General features: G+C 51.8%; 1 protein-coding gene across 1 annotated transcript; it reads right to left on the minus strand.

The window, feature by feature from the left end:
- Positions 1 to 77: 77 nt before the first annotated feature.
- Inava (innate immunity activator) lies at positions 78 to 18,071 on the minus strand. Its single transcript, XM_046464473.2, has 10 exons — positions 17,788 to 18,071; positions 15,078 to 15,226; positions 14,110 to 14,234; positions 13,446 to 13,562; positions 12,559 to 12,778; positions 7,646 to 7,699; positions 6,585 to 6,795; positions 6,167 to 6,340; positions 3,207 to 3,885; positions 78 to 1,862 (listed from the first exon to the last, which is right to left on the minus strand). The coding sequence occupies exons 2-10, from the start codon at positions 15,130 to 15,132 to the stop codon at positions 1,770 to 1,772; spliced, it is 1,728 nt and encodes a 575-aa protein (XP_046320429.1). The 5' UTR covers positions 15,133 to 15,226; positions 17,788 to 18,071; the 3' UTR covers positions 78 to 1,769.
- Between the last annotated feature and the right edge of the window lie 2,127 nt (positions 18,072 to 20,198).

Genomic DNA, 20,198 nt, shown 5'->3' on the forward strand with positions numbered 1-20,198 from the left:
TGGGTACAGCCTGTGTTCAGGAAATTCAGCATACACACAAACACAAAAAAAAAAAAAAAAAAAAAAACACCTTCATCCTCAGTTGAGCCAATCACAAAGCACAGACTTTATTGATGTATTTGGCATCAGTTCCAGCCCTGCAGCTGAGGACAGGCCACTTTGCACTGCATCAGAGGTTTTATGAAGGACCAATAAGTTACTATCAAGGATGCTCAGAGGTCTCCTAGCTCAGCCTGGGAAGCTCAAGGCTTCAGGGAAGACACAGGGAGGTGCAGGGGAGAGGGGGTAAGCTATACACTGGAGAAAGGGGCTAGGGACAAGCCAACGTAGGGCATTCAAACATAATGGGGGGAAGTGGACCCCAAGGTAGGGACAACAGCAGGATGCGCTAAGAGCACAGGAAGAACTGCTTTGTGTGTTCCCCCACATTCCTATGATGGCCATCCTCATTTGTCCCTAAGCACCTCAGCACCCTTGTGCAATCTGCTACACCACTTTCTCCTGTGGGAGAACTGCACCTTTGGGGTTGGGCATCAAAGTTCTTGGAGTCTTTTGCTGTAATCACAGTCCCTGTTCCAAGCCAGGGAACTCGCGGGGGAACATTCTGTGCAGGAGAAACAGAAATGCAGCTCCTCTGCCCCTCCCCCTTCCAGTTGCTTTCTTATTGAGGCAAGATGTGTACCTGAGTATCCAAACCAGGTAGCAAAGGAGACCCTCGGATGAGAACTCAGGGACTGTCAGTGGTCTTAAGCTCAGGCAGCTACCAGGATCTCTCTGTCTCAGCAACTGGGACAATTTATCAATGTTCTCTCAACAATCCAGCATCTCCCATGTGTGTACAGAGACTCCCAAAACAGAAGCAAAGCTGCCTGGTCCTGAATGTGCCCCAAAAGTGGTGTCTTTCCATAAAGATTTGTAAACAGGTATTGGTTTCTGGGACTATGATGAAAAGATGAGAGAGGCAGGAGTGGGACAGCAGCTCTGTTGATGTCCTGTCGATGTCCAGGAGTGATTGTTCCAGGGTGAGCTGGTCCTCACCAACCACCAGAGCAGGCCAGCCCCCAGCCTCGCCTCTCATGCTACAATCTGATACAGCCTCAAATTTAAGGCTCAGAGGTCAGGGAGCCAAGGGCATAAAGTGAGGATAGTGACTGGGGTCCCTAAAGGAGATTTATGGGGTCAGGAAAATTGTAGGATCCAGGAAGACAAAACTCCATCAGGATATACCGACCTTTCACGGGCCATTCGGTGTGCATCACAGAGCACATTATAAAGGGAGAAGGAGTCTCCCAGTTTATGGTTACCCAGAGACCTGGAAAACTAGGGAAAGTCCTGTACACAAGCCTGTGCCGTGTCCAGCCTCCAGCAATAAGGGAAACAGGAGGGCCAGAAACTGTTTCTTCTCAGAAACAGGGCACAGATCATTTGAGGACTCCGCAAAGTGGCCCTCTCTGCCACTTGTCTTGCATAAGGAGACAAATTCTATCAGCAGACAGGCAAGGTCTTAAGTCCAAGAGGCTAGACTATGGGGGCTAAAGCATCATCATATTACAGGGACCTTGATGACAAATCACAGATATAAATCCTTAGGTCAGAGCTTCTGAAAAAACTTGTGTAAAAAAAAAAAAAAAAAAGTCTCAGCTCCAGGTCATCGGCCTGCGATGGGGGTGGGGGAGCTGGAGGAGGCACTCAAGGGTTAGGGGGTCACAGCCCCAGCTCCACCACAGAAAAAGTCTTTTCCAGCGGTGGCCGAGGCATTCAGAGCACAGCTACACCTGGCTGATGATCTCTCCATTCTCAGGGACGAAGACTTGCACAGGGGCCCCCTCAGGCGATCTCCGGAGCACACACACTGTGGGCGCCTGCCAGGGGAAGGAAGAAAGGACAAGTGGGTGTGAAGCAGGTGGAAGTGTCAGGACATCAACTCCCATTACAGCATCCTATCCGTTGAGGACACAGACCAGGGGCTGCCTCCTCAGGAGGCTCTATATTTCCCAGGGACCACTCTTTACCCATTTGCCACTCCAGGTTCCTTTGGAGTGTGACTGGCACCCTGACCTCCTCCTTTGCCCTTTCCTGGGCTCACTTTTCATCACCCTTCCTGTCTGGCAGGTTGGGATGGGCCAGGCCTAGCCAAGGACATGTCTGAACTTGCAGGAATGGAACAGCCCATCAGCAGGAGGGTGCAGCCTGGGACTGGGCCAGGGTACTACCCAGCCTGGGATAGCAGCTGCAGACCACAGAACTGGTGATGGGGAGGTGCACGCAGCTGTGCTGCTGGGAATCTGGGGTCTCAAAGAAGCGGCACATCCCCTGCAGAGCCCTTAGTACCAGGGAGGGAGCATAAAGAAAGGATTCATGCATACTATGCCACTTCCAGAATGAAGAAACTGGGTCCATGGAGAGCAAGGTTGCTCTCAGACCGATATCAGCATGTTCTCACCTATATACAGCCCCCTGACCTGGTCCTTGGCCTCTGAGAGGCCCAGATAACACTGTCACTTATCTGATATTAGCTGTGCATTGCCCTAATCATTTTGGTCTCTAAACTGTCCTATGAGATAAGGTGTTTTTTTGTTTGTTTGTTTGTTTTGTTTTGTTTTTAATTACTCCCATCTTCCAGAGGAAGAAACAAAGGCTCAAAGGGGTTAAGTAATCTGTCCAACCATATAGCTTGTAAATAGTGGGACTGGAATTTGAGCCTGGTCGTCTAGCTAGAGGGTCTCCACTCTTGACTCCACCAGCTTCTCCGAGTGCTGCGGTGAAGGGGAGTCAGGGAGGAACTTGATGTCAGGCAATCACAGGTTCCAGTTTCCACAAACTCATTTCCAGACTCTCCCTTTGTCCCAGGTCCTCAAGTAGGGACTTTTCAGGGGCTAATTTGGCTTAGACTTTTGATTCCAAAGAAGCTTATCTGCTTTGTGGATCATCTGTGGAGCCATTAGGGGGGAAAAAGGCCTCAGTTATCTTGCGGGATCATCGCTAAGCGGTGTGTGCTCTGGAGCTAGAAGTGGCAGGCAAAATTAGCAGGCGCCGCAGGGAAGCGGAGTGTCTTCCAAAGCCAAGAGGAAATGTTTTGCTTTAGGGCCTGATCCTCCCAGCTGGGAATCACCTCGCCACTAGGCAGCTAGTTGGATTTTCCATTCTTGGACCCGTTAGAAGGCAGCCCTTCCCTGCCAGCCGCCCCTCGGGCCTCAGGTCCATACCTGTGCCCGGGGCACCAGGGCTCGCCCGAAGCCCTCTCTCCCGGGGGGCAGGCTCCGGACCCGGAAAGCCCCTTGGCGGTCCAGCGACTGGGGGCGACTGTTCCGGAGGCGAGCCCGCTCATGCCACCACTTGAGCTCCTCGGAGACGGCGGCCTTGCTGAGCCCGCGGCCTGCGGGGCTGTCCTTCAGGGAGGGCGTGCGCACGATGCGGCTGTGGGAGGGCACCAGGCGCTGGTAGCGCAGCGGCGCGCCCTCCTCCTCGTAAGCAGGCCCCAGGGCGGCGCGACACAGCTCCCACTCGCCCGGCGGCAGGTGGCCCTCGGTCACCATCACATACCGCCCTGCCGCCAAGTAGCCAGGGGGCAGCAGCAGCTTGGGGTAGTGGGTGGCCAGCTCTCTGCCACAGGCCGGGCCCCACCCGTGGTGGCGGGGTGGCTCAGGTAGACAGAGAGGCCTAACAAAGATGTCAGGGCTGCTGCTGCCCAGAGAGGCGGGGTGGGAGATGCTGGAGACATCAGAGCCACTGTCTTCGGAGCAGGAGTGACAGGCGGGGTGGGGCAGCGGGGGCTTGCTCGGGGAGAAGCAGGAATCTGGCACCGTCACAGTGTAGTGAGTGGGGCGGCGGCGAGGAAAGGCGCTGCGACCTCGGCCCTCTGCACCTGCGCGGAAGGAATCCACCCTGGAAAGGGAGAGGGAGGTGCCATGAGGTGGGGCTGGGGTAGGGGTAGTGAGGACTTGCACTGCAAGGATAATTAAAAACGGGAAGGCATTTGCTACACCATCCTAAGGCCAGAGCAGTGGGCACATGCAAGGTCTCAAGTCAACCATCTTCAGAGTAAATAAAAGAACTGCCTCCCAGCCTGATAGGCACATACTGCATATTCCTTCACATTGCTCCTGTGCCCTCCACACACCTGTAAAATGTAAAGTATGGTGTCTTCCCAACCTTTGCCACTCAAGCCAAATTAATACAGCTGTTCTTTAGTATCTGTGGGGATTGGTTCCAGGACACCCATTCAGCTTCCCACCACCCTGTGAATACCCAAATCCACGAATGCTCACGTTCCTTATATAAAATGTTGTAGCATTTGCATATAGCCTATTTGAAGTATACATTCTCCTGTACACTTTAAACCATCTCTAGAGTACTTAAAATACCCAATACAGTGTTGATGCTGTGTAAATAGTTCCTGAGAGTTGTTGTCCCACAACACTCGGTCCAGGTTGCCTGATAAGCACACTTTAGATGCTTTGATGGTGCCTCAGGCCCTCAGGTGGGGTGGCTAATGCTGCCTGTCAGAACTCAGGCACTGAAACTTACCAGGTAACAAGGTGTCTTGGAAAGTAGAATACAATCAATTATTATTCTTCCTATTCAATGCTTCAGAATTTGCCTACTTGCTCAAATTTATTTCCTAATTCCAAAATCAATAGATGCAGCATATTCATAATGATTTGGTGCATTCCCAGAATATAAAAAAATTTGAGTTGCTTTTTTTTTGGGGGGGAGGGGGGTACTGAACCCGGGGCACTTTACCACTGAGCTACATCTCCAGTCTCTCTCTCTCTCTCTCTCTCTCTCTCTCTCTCTCTCTTTCTTTCTTTTTTCATGAGAGAGGGTCACAAAAGGTTGCTGAGATTGGCCTCAAACTTCTGATCCTCCTGTCTCAGCTTCCTGCGTTACTGGGATTAGAGGTGTGGTGCCACTGTGCCTAGCTAAAAAAAAACTGGAGTTGTTTTAAGGGCACCTTCCCAGCTAAGGATGAATAAAGCCATGCTCTGCATTCTGGCTTTAGCTCTCAGACTAACCAAGGGTCCTATCCATGATATTATTTAGTGAACTTTTTTTGGCAAACTTTTGGTTGATGATTTTACTATTTAAAACGGGCCCACAAATACTGTTAAACTGTGTCTACAGTTTCTAAGCACAAGAAGGCTGCTTTGTGGAGAAATGAAGTATGCTACAGAAGCTTCATTCAGATATGCAATTATAATGCCACAGATCATGAATTCAATGTTAATCAAATATATTAAATAAGCTGTCTTTAAACAGAAACTCACACAAAACAAGGATATACATACACATATATAAGGTGTGTATGTATATATATATATATATATATATATATAATATATATGTATAGATGTGAGGGGGGGTGAGAGAAAATGTATATGATCAGTTGATGAACAATATTGTGACTAAAAGTTCACTGGAACCTATCCCTGAATTTCCACTAGAGACAATGGTTTAATATTTGCTAATTGAGTTTATAGTGATTTTAAAGAATGTAACTTCTGAAGATAATGAGAATAGACTGTATATCAACTGAGAAAGAATTGCCCACCGGGTGCGGTGGCTCACACCTATAATCTCAACAGCTTGGGAGGCTGAGACAGGAGGATCGTAGGTTCAAAGCCAGCCTCAGCAAAAGTGAGACGCTAAGCAACTCAGTGAGACCCTATCTCTAAATAAAGTACAAAATAGGGCTGGACATATGACTCAGTGGGTGAGTGGCCCTGAGTTCAAACCCTGGTACAAAAAAACAAAAAAATTGCCCATTGTCAGGGACCAATAATAAGACAATTGTGATAGTATCTACCAGCATAAGAAATCACGATAAGGGTGGAAATCTTAAATCAAGTTATGCAAAACAAACAAACCAACCTGGAATCTTTGTTTTTGTTTGTTTGTTTTTGGTGTGTGTGGCGGGGTGGGGGGTGTTCTGGGGATCAAACCCAGGGCCTCATGCATCCTAGGAAAGGGCTCTACCAAACTGGCATCTTTGAAAGAAAACTTCTTACTTCCTAGGTGACTTACTTTTGGCTTCATTAGTTGGGTTGCGAAGGTACTAGGCATGTGTCACCCAGGGCATTCCATCTGTATCCTAAAGGCGGCTTCCCACCCTCCATCTGTAGCTCTGGTTGGTGGGTGTCCCCACATCTCTGGGATGAGCTCTTACCTCAGAGACTGCGACTGGCCCCTCCTCCCCTGCATCTCAGGGGTGGCTGGAGCACTGATGCGGCCCTGCCTCTGGCCAGGAACACTGCGGAGGGGGACCACATTGTAGGAGGCAGGCTCCAGCTGCCAGGGGCTGGAGGCAGTAGGCCCGTCCTGTGGCGTGGTGGCTGGGCTGCTGCAAAGGAAATGGAGATAAGTCAGTGACAGGAATTTAGGGTCTTGACAAGAGCAGAAGAATGGAAGCACAGTGAAAGAGGGCTCCGAGTCAGTGGTTCAAACTGCCAGCACCCTTGGGAAGCCTCCAGGCCCCCCCCCCCCCCCCCCCACCCCAGTCACACAGCATAGAGGGGTCTCCTCCACCTCTCCCCTCTTTTGTCTGCCCTGCCTGCTTCCCGCCCTGTTTTCCTCCTCACGCTGACCTGGACTCACTACTGGGCTCAGAAGACTTCCTAGGCTTCTCATAGGGGTGGTCGAGGCTGGTCTCCTTCCAAGGGCTGTTCTGGATCGGAGCCCGCTCCAGGCCCCCAGGCTCAGAACCTGCTGGTTGCAGTCCCTCCAGGCTCTGCGGTGGGAGAGGCCGGGAAGGCAGGGCTGGGGACTCTGGGGGAGGTTTTGACACTTGGGAGTCCTCTGCAGGGGTAAAAGAAACCTGGTAAGGACAGAGGCCAGGGAAACCGGCCCGACAAGAACCTCCACAGCCAGCCATGCCGGGTGCTCCCTCCCAGGTCTTGCTTGTCCGACTGCCCCAGGCCGTGGCTCCAGCCCCATACGTTCAAAATAGTTTTATTTTCCTTTGGGACTCACCCCCCACAACACACAGTCCTATTTTACACCTGCCTCTCTCAACAAACCTCCCTGGGCTGACTCCTCGGCTCACATTACCCTACTGTCTAACCTTTGCTTCAGGGCCATGTCTAAGGCCCGTCTCCTGTTTACCTGTTTTTCTTACTCTTGCCATGCCCGAGTGCCCTGTTCCTTATTGGCCTGGGCACTCCCTTGGGCAGGACCACACCACCTTCTTGGTCCACCTTGACCCCAATATCTTCAACATTTGTAAATTCTTCACCTGTAGACATGGGTTTCTTCCCCTCGTGCGGCCTCTTCAGTACTACCAATGGCTGGGAGCAGAAGCCTCTTGGGCTCTGACTGGTTCTACTTGAAATAAAGCCCCAGGGTGAAGGCGAGACATCTGAGGCTGACAGGCTCTACTGGGATTCACCTCTCTTCACTTTGTCCAAAGGACTCACCTCATAGAATGACAGATGGTCAGCACATCCCTACCCTCAATCAAGCTCATACAGAGGCACACGGCAACCAATACCAGGCCTGTGTGAGACCCTGAGCTGGCACCCCTGCCTTCAGGAGCTTGCTAAACCTTCCACTCCCCAGTTGAAGTCCTCACTCGAAAATTCTGTCAAAGCCCCAGGGTCCTGCAGTAGGAGCCCAGTCTTGACCGGAACCCTCAATTCTCCCCTCTCACCTTCCTCTAGGAGTAGCCCATCAGACAGGGAGCTGTCATCTGAGGCACTGAGCTCTGGGAAATCAACGGGAACAGAAGAGAAGGAAGTAAGGAAATTAATGCATGGATATAAGTCATCAGCAACAGTGAACCTGACCCCTCTCCCAGGATAGCGTCAAAAGCCTAAAATACCCACTGGATGTTAAATACAATATTGTGAATTTATTACTCTGAAGCTAAAAAAATAAATCAGAAGTCAGGGGCTAAGAGACAGGAAGCCTGATTTTAACCCTAGCTGTCATTAACTATACAACTTGAATAAGCCATTTCAGTGATCTGGATGTCAGTTTCCCCATCTGTTAAAAAAAAAAATTACAAAAGCTAGGATTTCCTGGCAATGGAAGGGAAACGGCCGTTTTGGAAGGCCTTTGGGATGAAAAGAATTTTGCCAACTTTTCTATAGCCTTTTTTTTTTTTTGAATAGGGGTACTGGAGATTGAACTCAGGGGCACTCAACCACTGAGCCACATTCCCAGCCCTATTTTGTATTTTATTTAAAGACAGGGTCTCACTGAGTTGCTTAGCACTTAACTGATACTGAGGCTGGCTTTGAACTCAAGATCCTCCTGTCTCGGCCTCCCAGACCGCTGGGATTACAGGCATGTGCCACCACACCTGGCCTCTATAGTTTTTTAACATCAAATATAACTCAACTCCAAGATCCCAAATCTAAGATCACCTGCATTACCAGCAGAAGAGAAGAACCAAGTGGGAATCTGAGATGTGGGGCTGTGAGGCCAATTTAAATTGGGGTCTGCCCAGCCCTGAGGAAGGTTCTTCAATTGGTGATATGCAGAAATTTCCTAGAGGAAATGGAGTGTGGCATCACTCAGGAAATCAGAGGGAATTTATTTTTGCCATTGCCCCAAACAAATGTAAGCTTTGAGATCTTGAGAGACTGTGACCTGGACAGAACTCACAAAACATTTTAAACTGTGTTTAACAAGGAAAAATGATGAGTGACTAATGTTTCTACTGTGCCAATACTTTTCTAAGAAATATATATGTATTTATGTATATATATATATATATATATATATATATATATGCAAATATATAAATATTTTATTCAATCCTCATTAAAAAAAAAACATAAGGTAGCTATTATTATTTCCATGTAACAGTTGAGGAAACCGAGTCTTGGAGGAGTAATGTGGTGCAGTTCAATCCACCAAAAGATGGTTGAGTCAAAATTCACACCCAGTTGTCTACAGTCTATCCTATTAACTACCACCCTCTCTTGGCTCTCCTATTAGCTAGCATCTAATGCATGGGCCATTACCAGAAAGTTCTAAGAAACGTAAACAGGGCCAACCATTTTGAACTCCTTTATAAAAGGAGTTGGCCAACACCTACAGCTCACACTCCAAATCTAGTCCACTGGCTGTTTTTACAAATAAAGTTTTATTGGAATGCATATACACATTTGTTTACTCTTTTGGCATTAACATGACACAGTAGAATAGTTGGGATAATTGACCACGTGGCCCACAGAGTTTAAAATATTTACAATTTGGCCCTTTATGAAAAAAAAATTGCCAATCTTTGATCTATAACTAAAACAAAATACAAACTACCCAGAGCAATTCTTAAATTCTGCAGACTGGACGGTGCAAGGAGCTGGACTGGCCCCCACAGTAGCCAGCCAGCCAGCATTTTGCTTGGTTCATAGCTAGGCTTTGCTTTGGAGTTCAGCTGAGACAGCTTTTTGTTGAATTCTGGTTCCCTGCCTCTGTGTTTTTACAAAAACTTGGAGAATAAAGACGTATTTTTTACAAATGTCAAGTTGAAGGAATGATGGGACTCTTACTGCAGTGGCCAAGCAGCCCAACCCACAATCAAGTCCTATGTTGTGGTTAGAATACATGGTCCAAGGAAAAAGAACCGTCATTCCCAGCACCCCTAATCTTCATATAATCAAGCAGATTGGTTTTATAGTCAAAAGATACTATGCAAAGAGGGGAGCTGAGACACATCGTCTTTGGAGAGGTGGGGGCTGGGAAGGCATCGATCTGACAAACAAGTGCTTCCTCAGGGCTGCTCACCATCTCAGCCCGGTTCCCTATTCAGGCTTGGCTCAACTTTGTCCTGCCCTCCATCCAGCTTGACCTTCCCTCACAGCAGCATACCCCAGGTGGACAGGAAACCAGGAAGACCATTCTTACAAACTCTGAGCACTCCCAAAGCTGCACTGTTCAACATGGTGATCACCAGCCGCATGAGGCTACACTCACTAAAATTAAATAGAAGTAAAAATTCAGCCAATTGGAGTGATGCACACCTGTAATCCCAGCAACCCGGGAATCTGAGGTAGGAGGATCAAAGTTCAAAGCCAGCCTTGCTAACTTAGCAAGACCCGATCTTAAAATAAAAAGGGCTGGGGGATAAATCTTATGGTTGGATGCCCCTGGGTTCAATGCCCAGCACCAAATATAAGTAAATAGATAAATAATCAGTTCTTCGGTCACGCAGACCAGAGTTAAATGCTCAATAGCCACATGTGACTTGTCACTACCATATTCAACAGCACAGATAAGGAACACTTTCATTGATGCAAAAATCCTATAGAGGGTATTGCTAAAGACTGGTACTGTCAATCAGCAAATGCATACTGAGCACCTATGTCATTACAGAGGCGTGTGCTGGGGGTGGTTCCCATCAGGTTCACCATAGTAAATTAGTTCAACACCTGACTGCTCCCTGCCACTTGCAGAGTACTGGCTAATTACTCTCACCTGGCACACTTTTCAAATTGAATAACCCTTGCATGAATACCAAAGGGGTGAGTGTGTTAGGGGGCTTTCTTTCAATTTTTTGCATATTTTTCCTTTTAATTCAAAATACTTTTTAACTACTATTAATCCTTCCCTCCCTTCTTTCTAGGTGAGCACGGCTGGGCAGACAAGCCACAGAACAGGAATTACTTGTCTAGAACGGCCTCCTTCTGAGCTCCCACGGCAGGGCACTAGAACCCAGGTCTTCCAGGCCCACATGGGGAAAAGGGCCTGAAGTTGGAGATCAGGGTCTCTGAGCCACACGGGGCGAGTCAACAGCTGTACCAGTCACATCCTCTGCACATCTTCTCCTGGACTGATGCCCTGGGAAGGTTTCAGAACCCTGGCTTCTGCATCCACAGAGGGTTAACCAGAGCCCCTAGCCTGCTCTTCATTCCCTACAAGGAGCATCATCAGTTGCAACAGTGGCAGCAGAGTGACACCTCACTGCCAACCCAGTGCTGGGCAGAAGCTCTCAGCAACTGCAGAACTCGTAAGAAGGGCTGCTGAGCAGTTGTGGCTGAAAGGGGAACAGGAGGAGGTGTTCCACTAGGACCGGGGGCATCTCCCCAACATGGCTCCCTACAAGCACAGAGTTGGTCTTTAGGGACTTCCTGGCCCAGTTTAGCAGCTGACTTTCACGGAAGATCCATTCCATTCCTGAGGACCCCAAGGGAGTGGAGTAGGAATGGAAAACATCTTTTCCCTTAAAGCCTTGGAGACTGGAGTACTGTCCTGCAGCCAAGCCAGAGCCAGTTGAATCAGAAAGAGGTCTGGCCACCAGGCCCTGTCAGCCCAATAGTCTCCTGGGTTGATTAGTCAACTGTCACATGCAAGTGATGACCTCCTTCTTTGCCATCTACTCCTGGTTACCAGAAGTGACATGGCTAGTGCCCATCACACACTGCCTACCCTAAATTAGAGGCCACACTGGGAGCAGGTACTGAGATAACTGCCTGCCTGCGGCACGGGCATGGGGCAAGAAACCAAGTAGGCTTGGTGCAGGCTTCCATCCAAGTGTCCCGCCAAGGGAGGAGAAGAGCTGTGGCAAAGAGCCAAGCCGATGTGCAGAGATAGGAGCCTGAGAATGAGAGGGAAGCAGCCACTCTCTAAGCCAAGCCTCAGGTCCTGATCCAACTCTGCCCTGCAGTCACCGCCCGCTCTCTACTCCTCTCTCCTCTGATGCAGCCAGGGAGGTCTGGGAGCTCAGCGAGGGACCCGGGGGCGGGGCTGAGCCATGGGCATGATGCCGTGGGGATTGGAATGGAGGAAAGGAGGGCTGCGAGTCCTGACCTGACAAGCTGGATATGGGTCAGGGCAAAGAAAAACAGTCACACCTCAGGACTCAAAACCAACTATTGGAAGCTAAGCCAGACCGGACACACTGAAGTCACGCGGATGGCTGCTGGCGCTGACAGTTCACGAGGTGCCCCACAGCCACTCAGCTCTGAGGACCAGGGGCTCAGGAACTAAACTACAGGCACAATTAGGCAGAGAACGGAGGTGCAAGGATTCTTCTCGTGGCCAGAGCTGTTGCTGCTACCGACAGGACTGTGAGGGGGTACAGTGGGGCTCGATTTCAGCACAAATGTCTCGTGAGTGGCACCGGCCTGAAACAATCCAGTAATAAGTGACAATCCAGTAATAATGGGGTCAGTCCTTGTTCTGCCTGACTCAAGCTGGGGAAAGCAGATCTACTCAGAACCTGGAGCTCAACACACCCAGATAAGCCAAGGATGTGTGGGCCTGGAATACTCTAGTTGAATAAACTCTTGGATGAAGTTCAGGGTCAGCCCAAGGTAGTCTTCTCAGAGGTGGTGTATTTGGCAGGAGAGGAAATAGGGTGTTTCTAAGGACATCAAGAAGAGTCTTCCAGGATGGATAGAGTTTGTTGGGACTACAGGAGGGTAGATATGGGGTCAAGGTGGACCCAGGAAGCAGGTCTGCCCAGCTGGAGCTGATGTTGAGCATTAAACGTAGTGCCAGGCCTGGAGAGGTACAAACCAACGGCAAACCCAGTGGCACAGAGCCACCGTGCCCACCACCCACACAGGCTGTGTAGGGCGAGTGTGGCGGAGGCCTCTCCAGGCAGGGGCTCACCTCGGCCCAGCGGGGGAACACTGGCGGGAGCGGGCTGGCTGTTGCGCCTCTCGCCCAGGTGGTGCTGGAGCTCCCGCAGCTTCTTCTCCTCCTGCAGGGCCATGTGCTTCCGCTGCCGGCGGGCCTGCCTGCTGAGGTTCTCCTCCAGGCACAGCCGCCGCGCTGCCTCGGTGATCTGCAGTTGCAGGGCCAGCTGGCGCTCTAGGCTGCTTAGGGGGTCCTGAGGGACAGGGCAAGAGGCAGGGGCTCAGGAGGCCATAGCAGTGCAACCCAGCCGCCTGGGTCCTGTCCCTAAGCCCAGAGCATGTAGTGGAAGCAGATAACATCATCCAAAGATGCAGAGCGGAGGGTGGAGCGGTGGCAGGTGCCCAGAGCCAACACGACAGTATGAGAGGTTGGCGTAGGCACCCACCCCAGCCTGCCCCTGCCAAGCCTGGCTGAGTGGGAACCCAAGAGGGACACTTTCCCTCCTGAGCCCAAAGGGTTGGGCAGGCCAGCCCATGGGAAACCATGCCATTCTCACCACGGGGAGGACACCCAAGGCCCGAGTCACCCCCACCTCCTTTCTCCTAAACTGAGACAGAGGACAGCCCTAGGGGCCAGAGCAACCTGTCTGAGCAGACAACCTCTCTGGGTTGGCGGTTGGCACTCTTAACTGATCCTCTGCCCACTCTGGGGCCCAGTGTCCTCCCTCGAGTTTCCAGCTCTCCAGCTCCTGAGGTGACATGCTTCTCCCTGGCAATCTGGGTTACCCAGGAGAGAGTACCTCTCAACCACATGAAGACAAGCACCCTCACGGGCTGCAAAGGGGTGGAGGAGGGTGATCCCTGTCTCTCTGTGGTCAGCCTTCGGGGAATGACAAAGAGTGAGGTTTCTGCAGTCCTTACCTCTCGGTGCAAGGCCCGCTCATCCAGCTTGTAGGCTGCTCCAATCCTGCGGCGGACCTTGGGGGCCTTTTCCCCAGGTTTGAGGGGATATTCTGCTGGCAAGGTGCCTGTCAGCTCCTGGGGGGGAACAAAGTCAAGCCTGGTCCCTCTCCACTCGCCCAGTCCTTGGCCAACCTCTCACAGCCTGTCCACCAGCCTGTGCCTGGGCCTCCCCTTCCAGAGGTCCCTGGGACGACTGGGCCACTGGGGCCTCTGCCCACCACTCACCTATCCCATCATCCCCCTGGGGTTGTCTTCCCATCTTTAGGACGTCCCACACTCTTCCCCTTTTCCTTCACATCTCTGATCCCTTCCTTCAGAGGGCTGTACCGCCCCCCTTTCCAGTTCTCAGAGACACTCACATCTCCTCCCCCCGTCTCTGTAGCCCCTCATGGCCCCACCTTCCCTGTGCCTGGCTCCTGCCCATGTCCAGCTATCCTCTACCCTATGTCCAGATCAAATGCCATATCAGAGGGACTCTGGGCCCAGACTCCTGTCTAGATTTCTAGAATTCCCTTAAGAATGGGATCCCCCGAGTCATCTCCAGTATCCCAAAATATGACTCCAGAGCTCCTCAGATTAATTTAAATTCGGGGGATGGGGTCCGGGCACGGCTGCTACCCACCGCCTCCCGAAGGCAGAGCCTCCGCAGCTCCTCCAGGCAGGCCTCCAGCCGCGCCTCCAGGGCCCTCTGCTGCTTGCGCATGGCATGGGTCAGCTCCTTCATTGGGGAGACCGGGCTGTCTGGGCCTGCAGAAGCAAGGGACACAATCAGGGAAACTAAAGCGCTCAGGAAAGCCTTTGCTGAACACGAGCTGACCACCCCTGCGGGAGCACACACCCATACACACACACACAGACTCATGCCTGCCCACAGATTACAGGCTAGCTGCTGTGGCCTGTGTCCTAAACCACAAAACACCACGTTTCCTTGGCTGTCCAGAGTGGCAACGTTACAGATCAGAGGGAAGGGCTGTCTTACCAGGTGACCTGCAGTGGGGGAGGGGCTGCATGTCAGACTGCCTCACCTCTTCCCCTTTTCCCCCAGACCCCATGCACACACACACATGCCTCTCCTGTCCACTGTCAAGACTAGGTCCCATTACAGACTCAGGCCAAGCAGAGAGACAGGGCCTTAATACTGGCCAGATACAATTTTCCAACCTCTTTTTTTGGGGGGTACCAGGGATTGAACCCGGAACGTTTAACCACTGAGCCACATCCCCAGACCCTTTTTAAATTTTATTTAGAGACAGGGTCTCGCTGAGTCACTTAGGGACTCACTCAGTTGCTGAGGCTGCCTTTGAACTCACGATCCTCCTGCCTCAGCATCCCTAGCCTCTGGGGTTACAGGCATGCGCCACCAATTTAGTAATCATTGGAGCTAAAGTTGAACACTGCAGTTCCCTATTCCAGATAGGACTGAAACTTGAGGCCAAATCCCTTTTAGGGAAGAAAACTTCAAGTGTCCCTGAGGTTCCATCCCTCTGTCCCCTCCCTCCCAGCCTCCTCAGCCTGGCCAGCCCCTGGACCTGGGGACTCAGGACTCAGGGCTGGGGGGCCAGGGCAGTGGGATTTCCCCGATTCACTCACCAGACTGCAGGATGATGCCACTATCAGTGTCGCTGACCTCATCCTTACTCTCCATGGTGGATTTCTGGGAGGAGGGGGCACAGAGTAGGGAGGAGCAACACCAGTCGTGGCCTGGGACAGGATGTGTAGGTAGCCTGGAATTCCCCCAGCTTTTAAGAGAAAAGAGAACAATAACCAAAAAAGCCCTAAATAAATCCCTTTGGTTCCAAACAGAGCTCAGGATAGATGATTGAAGACAGAAGTGATCAGGTCGGGGCACACTGAAGGCGCTCCGGAGGTCAGCCTTGCTCCCCATTGGGCCTCTTTCCAGAGAGATGATAAAATGGAGGGCACAAGGAAGATGGGATGGGATGACAAAGTAAAGAGGAAGGAAAGGAGGAAGGGGGTCAATATCTTCATGGGCATCGCTGCCCTCAGCCCAAGAACCTGGGAGGCATGAGGCATGTCCCACTCACTGCCCCAGTGGGTGAGGGCACTTCAGGAAGTAGTTGGATACTGGACACTGGGCCAAAGCTGGTCTGGGGGCCCCAAAGCCCAGGTCACCCAGGTCTCTTTGTAAGCAGGTGCAGCTACTCTATGACAGAGCTGTCCAAAGCTCTGACATGACTCCTGAGCCACCAACTCCACCTAGGAGATTTCTTAAGGGGAGTCAGCCCAGGTGCCCTACAACCCACAGCCAGGGGAGGCATGAATTGTCAGGAGCTGGGGGTGGGGGCCAGTGACAGAGAGGAAGCTACCCAAGCCCAGGAAGGCCACCTGCTCCTCTGCCCCCTGGGGGGCAGGGGCAGCTCAACAGCACTTGAGTGGTATGAGTGCAATCCCAGTTGTATGTCACCCAGCGGGGCACCAGCCATCACCTGTGCCCTCACCAAATCCACACCCCCTACTCCAGGTCCCATCTGGCCAGAGTCTGGCAGCTGCTGGCTGGAGCAGGGGTGGGGAGGGAGGGCGGAGCCCAGGCAGGATCTGGAAGGAGAGGCTGGCCACCTCCTCACTGAGTCAGCCCGTTGAGCAAGAGTCCAAAAGTCCTTCCGAGTTTCTGTCGGGAACTTATCCTGCCGGCCTCTTGAGAGCACAGGGAAGGAGGTAAGCTCCCCTTCCCCCCACTGGGGAAGCCAACAGGACAGAAAGAGGCCTTGGGAAAGCTGACCACACAGCAAGCCAAGGGGACTGCGGAACCTCTGCCTATCCAGAGACAGAAAGAGCAGGAACAATGGACCTATGTTTATAGACCTGTGCAAACAACACGGCTTATCAGTGTGCCATGAGCAGCAACAATTAAAACCAGAACCCTGAAAACAATATGTACCTTGCACTTTGGAATTTCAATTTTCCAAGAAAGACTAGAGAATGTATGATAGAAGAAAAAAAAAAAAGATTATGTGGGGCCTTTACAAACATATCAAAGAAAGAGATTGGCCATATATTCCGGGTACCCAGGGTGAGGAAAGGAGGGTGACTGTTAGCTCTGTACTGTCCATCCCTCCCAGGACAAAGGAGCAGGTAGCTCAGCCCTCCTCCAGAGCTAGGCATCCTCTTACCTTCCCAGCAACCCTAAAGGGAAGGGAGCCCTCAGCCTGCAGGCCCCAGGAGGAGCTAGGAAGCTGAGAGCAGTCTCAGCTGGCACCCAGAGCCTTTTTGGACAAAGAGAGGTGTTCATATGGGAGGGGAAGCCATTAATTAGTCACACTTACAATTAATTATTAACCACTAAGGAGTTGCCTTGGAAAGTTGGGAGGACTCAGCCCCTGCTCCTCAGAGTGGGGACTTCCAGGGACTGTGGGGGGAAGGTGCCTCAGCATGTCTCCTCCGTCCTCCATCCCTCTCCAGGGGCCAGCCCAGTCCCTCACTGCCAGGGTCAAGGGGGAGGCACTGACACACTCGGTGGTCCCCATCTAAGGCTGGGTCAACTCTGGGTGCTAACCTGCTGCTCCACAGATAGCACCAAAGCCTTGGTTCCGGGTCGGTTGTGCCCGTGTTACCTGGGGAGTCACCTGGCCCTGCTGAGCCTCCTGTCCTCAGATGCACAAGGAAGAGGAGACAGGGCCTGAAGCCCTTCCTGGCTCCCTGGAGATGAATTTGTCCTCTTAGACAGTCTATGTACTCAGGAAACCAGGGAGCAGACCCCACCCCTGCACTGGCAGCTGTGAGGAACCTGTCCCAGACTCCACAGGAGCAGGCTCAGGCCCCACCCCCACCCGGAGGCGGGAGTCTAAGGTGTCTGAGGCTTTGCTATAGATAAAGGTGGTTCAGGTGACACCCCCCCTCCCCAACACAGGAATCCCTCCAAGCCCTCCAGGCCCTCCCGACCCTCTGGCCCAGCCCTAGTGCTGGGCCCTAAGAAGCAGCCCACCTGACCAGCGTCCTCAGAAAAAGGCAGAGGAGGAAAGAAGGGGTGCAAGGAGAGAAAGGGAAACTCTACAGCACTTCCTCCCAGGCAAGCCATTGAGGATCCCCCCCAATCACAAATGTGCCCCCAAAGCCAGGTCCTGCCAGGTTCCAGCTCTTTGCTTGCCTTTTCTCTGGTGAAAATTAAGTCCTGGCCACAAGGACAGGCTCCCTGTCCAAGCTCACCGACAGCTCCCTATTATCCCTGGGCCCCAGAGAGGAGCTGGGGGGTTGGACAGGGTGGCCACTGCCTGAGCTCCCTCATCTCCGGCCAGCCTGCCCCACAGTCCCAGAGACCCGCTCTACCCTGCCCTACCCTCACCTGCTTCAGGGCTTTAGTCCAAGAGTTCCGGAAAGACCCCCTGCTCCCAGGTCAGGGGGGCATGGGGGCCTCACATGTCACCTCGGGGGGCTCCCAGGCCACAGGTCAGCCACTCTGTGCTCTCTCTCTCTCTCTGACCGGCTCCAGTTCTCCCCAGGCGGCTGGCTGCCCCTGGCTGACTGTCCCTCCCGCCGTCCCTCCCAGGCTGCTGGGCCAGGGGAGCCAGGTTGCTTGTTAGGACTTGAGTCAGAGGGGAGGAGCAGGTGAGCAAGTCCTTCCCTGAACTAATCCTGCTGCTGACTGTTGCCAGCAGGCAGGCCACTCCTGGGCCTCTGCACTTCCGGGGCCAGAGGGGAGCAGGGACCCGGGGCTCTCCATGAGGAATCCAGAAGGAACAGGGGTCCCGACTTCATGGCCACAAGGCCTCTAGTGCAATGTGCTGAGCTGCGGGACGCCTCAGCGCCCTCTTGACCTGCCTGGATCTCCCTGCTTTCTTTGTGTGGCAGTTTCTCTTTCCAGAAATCAAGGAATGTTAAGCCCCTGAAAACAGGGTAAAAAGTTCACTGTCTGTGGCTAATACCAGCAAGAAATTTACAAACCGACAGGGAAGGTCATTGCTGTTCCCCGTAAACTGAAATGGAGACCCTATCCTGAGTGTTGGCTCTTCCAAATTAGGATTTTAAAACCTCAGGCTGAAGCTGGGGGCCATGGTGTGCCTGTGGTCCCAGCACTTGGGAGGCTGAGGCAGGAGGATCACTTGAGCCCAGGAGTTTGAGGCCAACTTGAACAACACAGTGAGACCTCCATGACCCCAAGCCTTTAGTGCACTCCTCAAATGCAAGGGACAAAAGTGGAACTGTTCTGTACAAAATAATAAGCCTCTAAGTCTCCCATTTTATTGACTCTCAAACAAATGGCAATCTATTTGGAATCCAGCCTGTTTTAAAGGGGGAAGGAGGCCTAGGCTGACCCTTGCAGGTGGAGATATGCTACAGTCTAGGGCTGTGCCCTGAGTCTTCATCCCATTACCTCCCCTCCCTCAGCCCCCAGATCCTTCCACCATGCAGTTCGAAGATCCCAGCCCTTAACACCTGTCTAGATCCCTCTCTTCCCACACCCGTAAGCACCCCTGTCTCTGACACCCTCCCACCCACTGCCCCCAACCCCCAGTGCAGGAATGACCCGATGCTCTCATCAAGCATCTCCTGTGAAGCAAACTCTATCACAGAGTCTGCCACCTCCCCTTCCCCTTCCCTGGCACGCCCCCACTCTTTCTCATTCCTGTACACACCCTCTTTCCAAACAACACTAGCCCCAGAGTCCTACAGGCTGACCACCTCCTCCTCTAAAAGGCTAAGAGGCCCTCACAGGGGACAGTCCCTCCCCAGGGTGGGATGCATGCTCTCTGGGCCTCCCAAAGAACCTTTAGCCCTTCCCTCGCCCAGCCCTCCACAAAGCGGCAGTGGCTCCCCAGCCCCCTACAGGTTTGTACTTTCTTCCAATGTCAAACAAAAAAGGGTTGACTCTGGGCATAAGCAGCCCTTCTTCTGCCTTGCCCATCCCCCCAGATCCAAGTGAAGAGGATGGTGGAAGTTTCTAGAATCATCTCATAGTTCAAAATTTTTAATGCATAAAGTAAAATTAAGAGAATCACTAAGAGAACCAATTATATTGAGATACAGTTCTAAAATCAGAAAACCATAACAACACACATGCTTCTTTATTAACATTAAATATCCAGCAGTGGATAATTTCATGCACTTTCCTATTGACAGTGTCAACAGCCTTCCAGGATAGCCGCAGAAGCTGCGATGTGATATGGAGTGGGGAATCCTGTTAATGGCAATGGATTGCGTTTGCAATCCTCTGCATTCTCTCCACAGATGTCTTGGTGCCCTCCGGTTGCTCACCGAGTTCAGGGAAGAGAGGGAATTCAGCTAAGGCCTGTGCACACCCAGACATAAATCCTTAACTTGTCTTCCAGGGAAAACCTTCAGGCCTTTCGCAAATGATTCTTATGATTTGGAACAAGCTTTCAAAGAATGGACGTGAGCAGAAGACAAATCCTCTGGTCAATGATGTCACCAGCTCAAAATCCTCTGAGCAGGACATAATTACCCACCCCCCAAAAGAGGCGTGCCTTCCAATCAGCAAGAAACATCTCCTTCTCCCTTCCTATAAATCCCCCCACTACCAGTTGATCAGGAATGCAGATTTGAACTTAAACAGTTCCTGGCCTCCTTGCTGATGGGCCATGAAATGAAGCTTTCTATTTTACAAAACTCTGCTGTCATAGAATTGTCAGCTATGTGTGTTGGGCAGCAAGCCCTTACTCAAATAACAAAAGTACAGACTGACCAGTTTGCATTGAACCTTGGAAATTCTAGAAGAAACCTTGCTACCCCAAATTT

Source organism: Marmota monax, unplaced genomic scaffold (genome assembly GCF_021218885.2).
Source record: "Marmota monax isolate L192 unplaced genomic scaffold, Marmota_monax_Labrador192_F-V1.1 WCK01_AAM20220418_F8-fsc00099, whole genome shotgun sequence".
Lineage (NCBI taxonomy): Eukaryota > Metazoa > Chordata > Mammalia > Rodentia > Sciuridae > Marmota > Marmota monax.

What these genes read in the sequence shown, in the direction of transcription:
- Inava (XM_046464473.2), bottom strand. Translation starts at nt 15,132, where the DNA reads ATGGAGAGTAAGGATGAGGTCAGCGACACTGATAGTGGCATCATCCTG. An exon ending in TGTTCCCCCGCTGGGCCGAG is followed by an intron (nt 7,700 to 12,558) that starts GTGAGCCCCTGC and finishes TTGATTTCCCAG; the next exon opens with AGCTCAGTGCCTCAGATGAC. An exon ending in GAGCCCAGTAGTGAGTCCAG is followed by an intron (nt 6,341 to 6,584) that starts GTCAGCGTGAGG and finishes TTTCCTTTGCAG; the next exon opens with CAGCCCAGCCACCACGCCAC.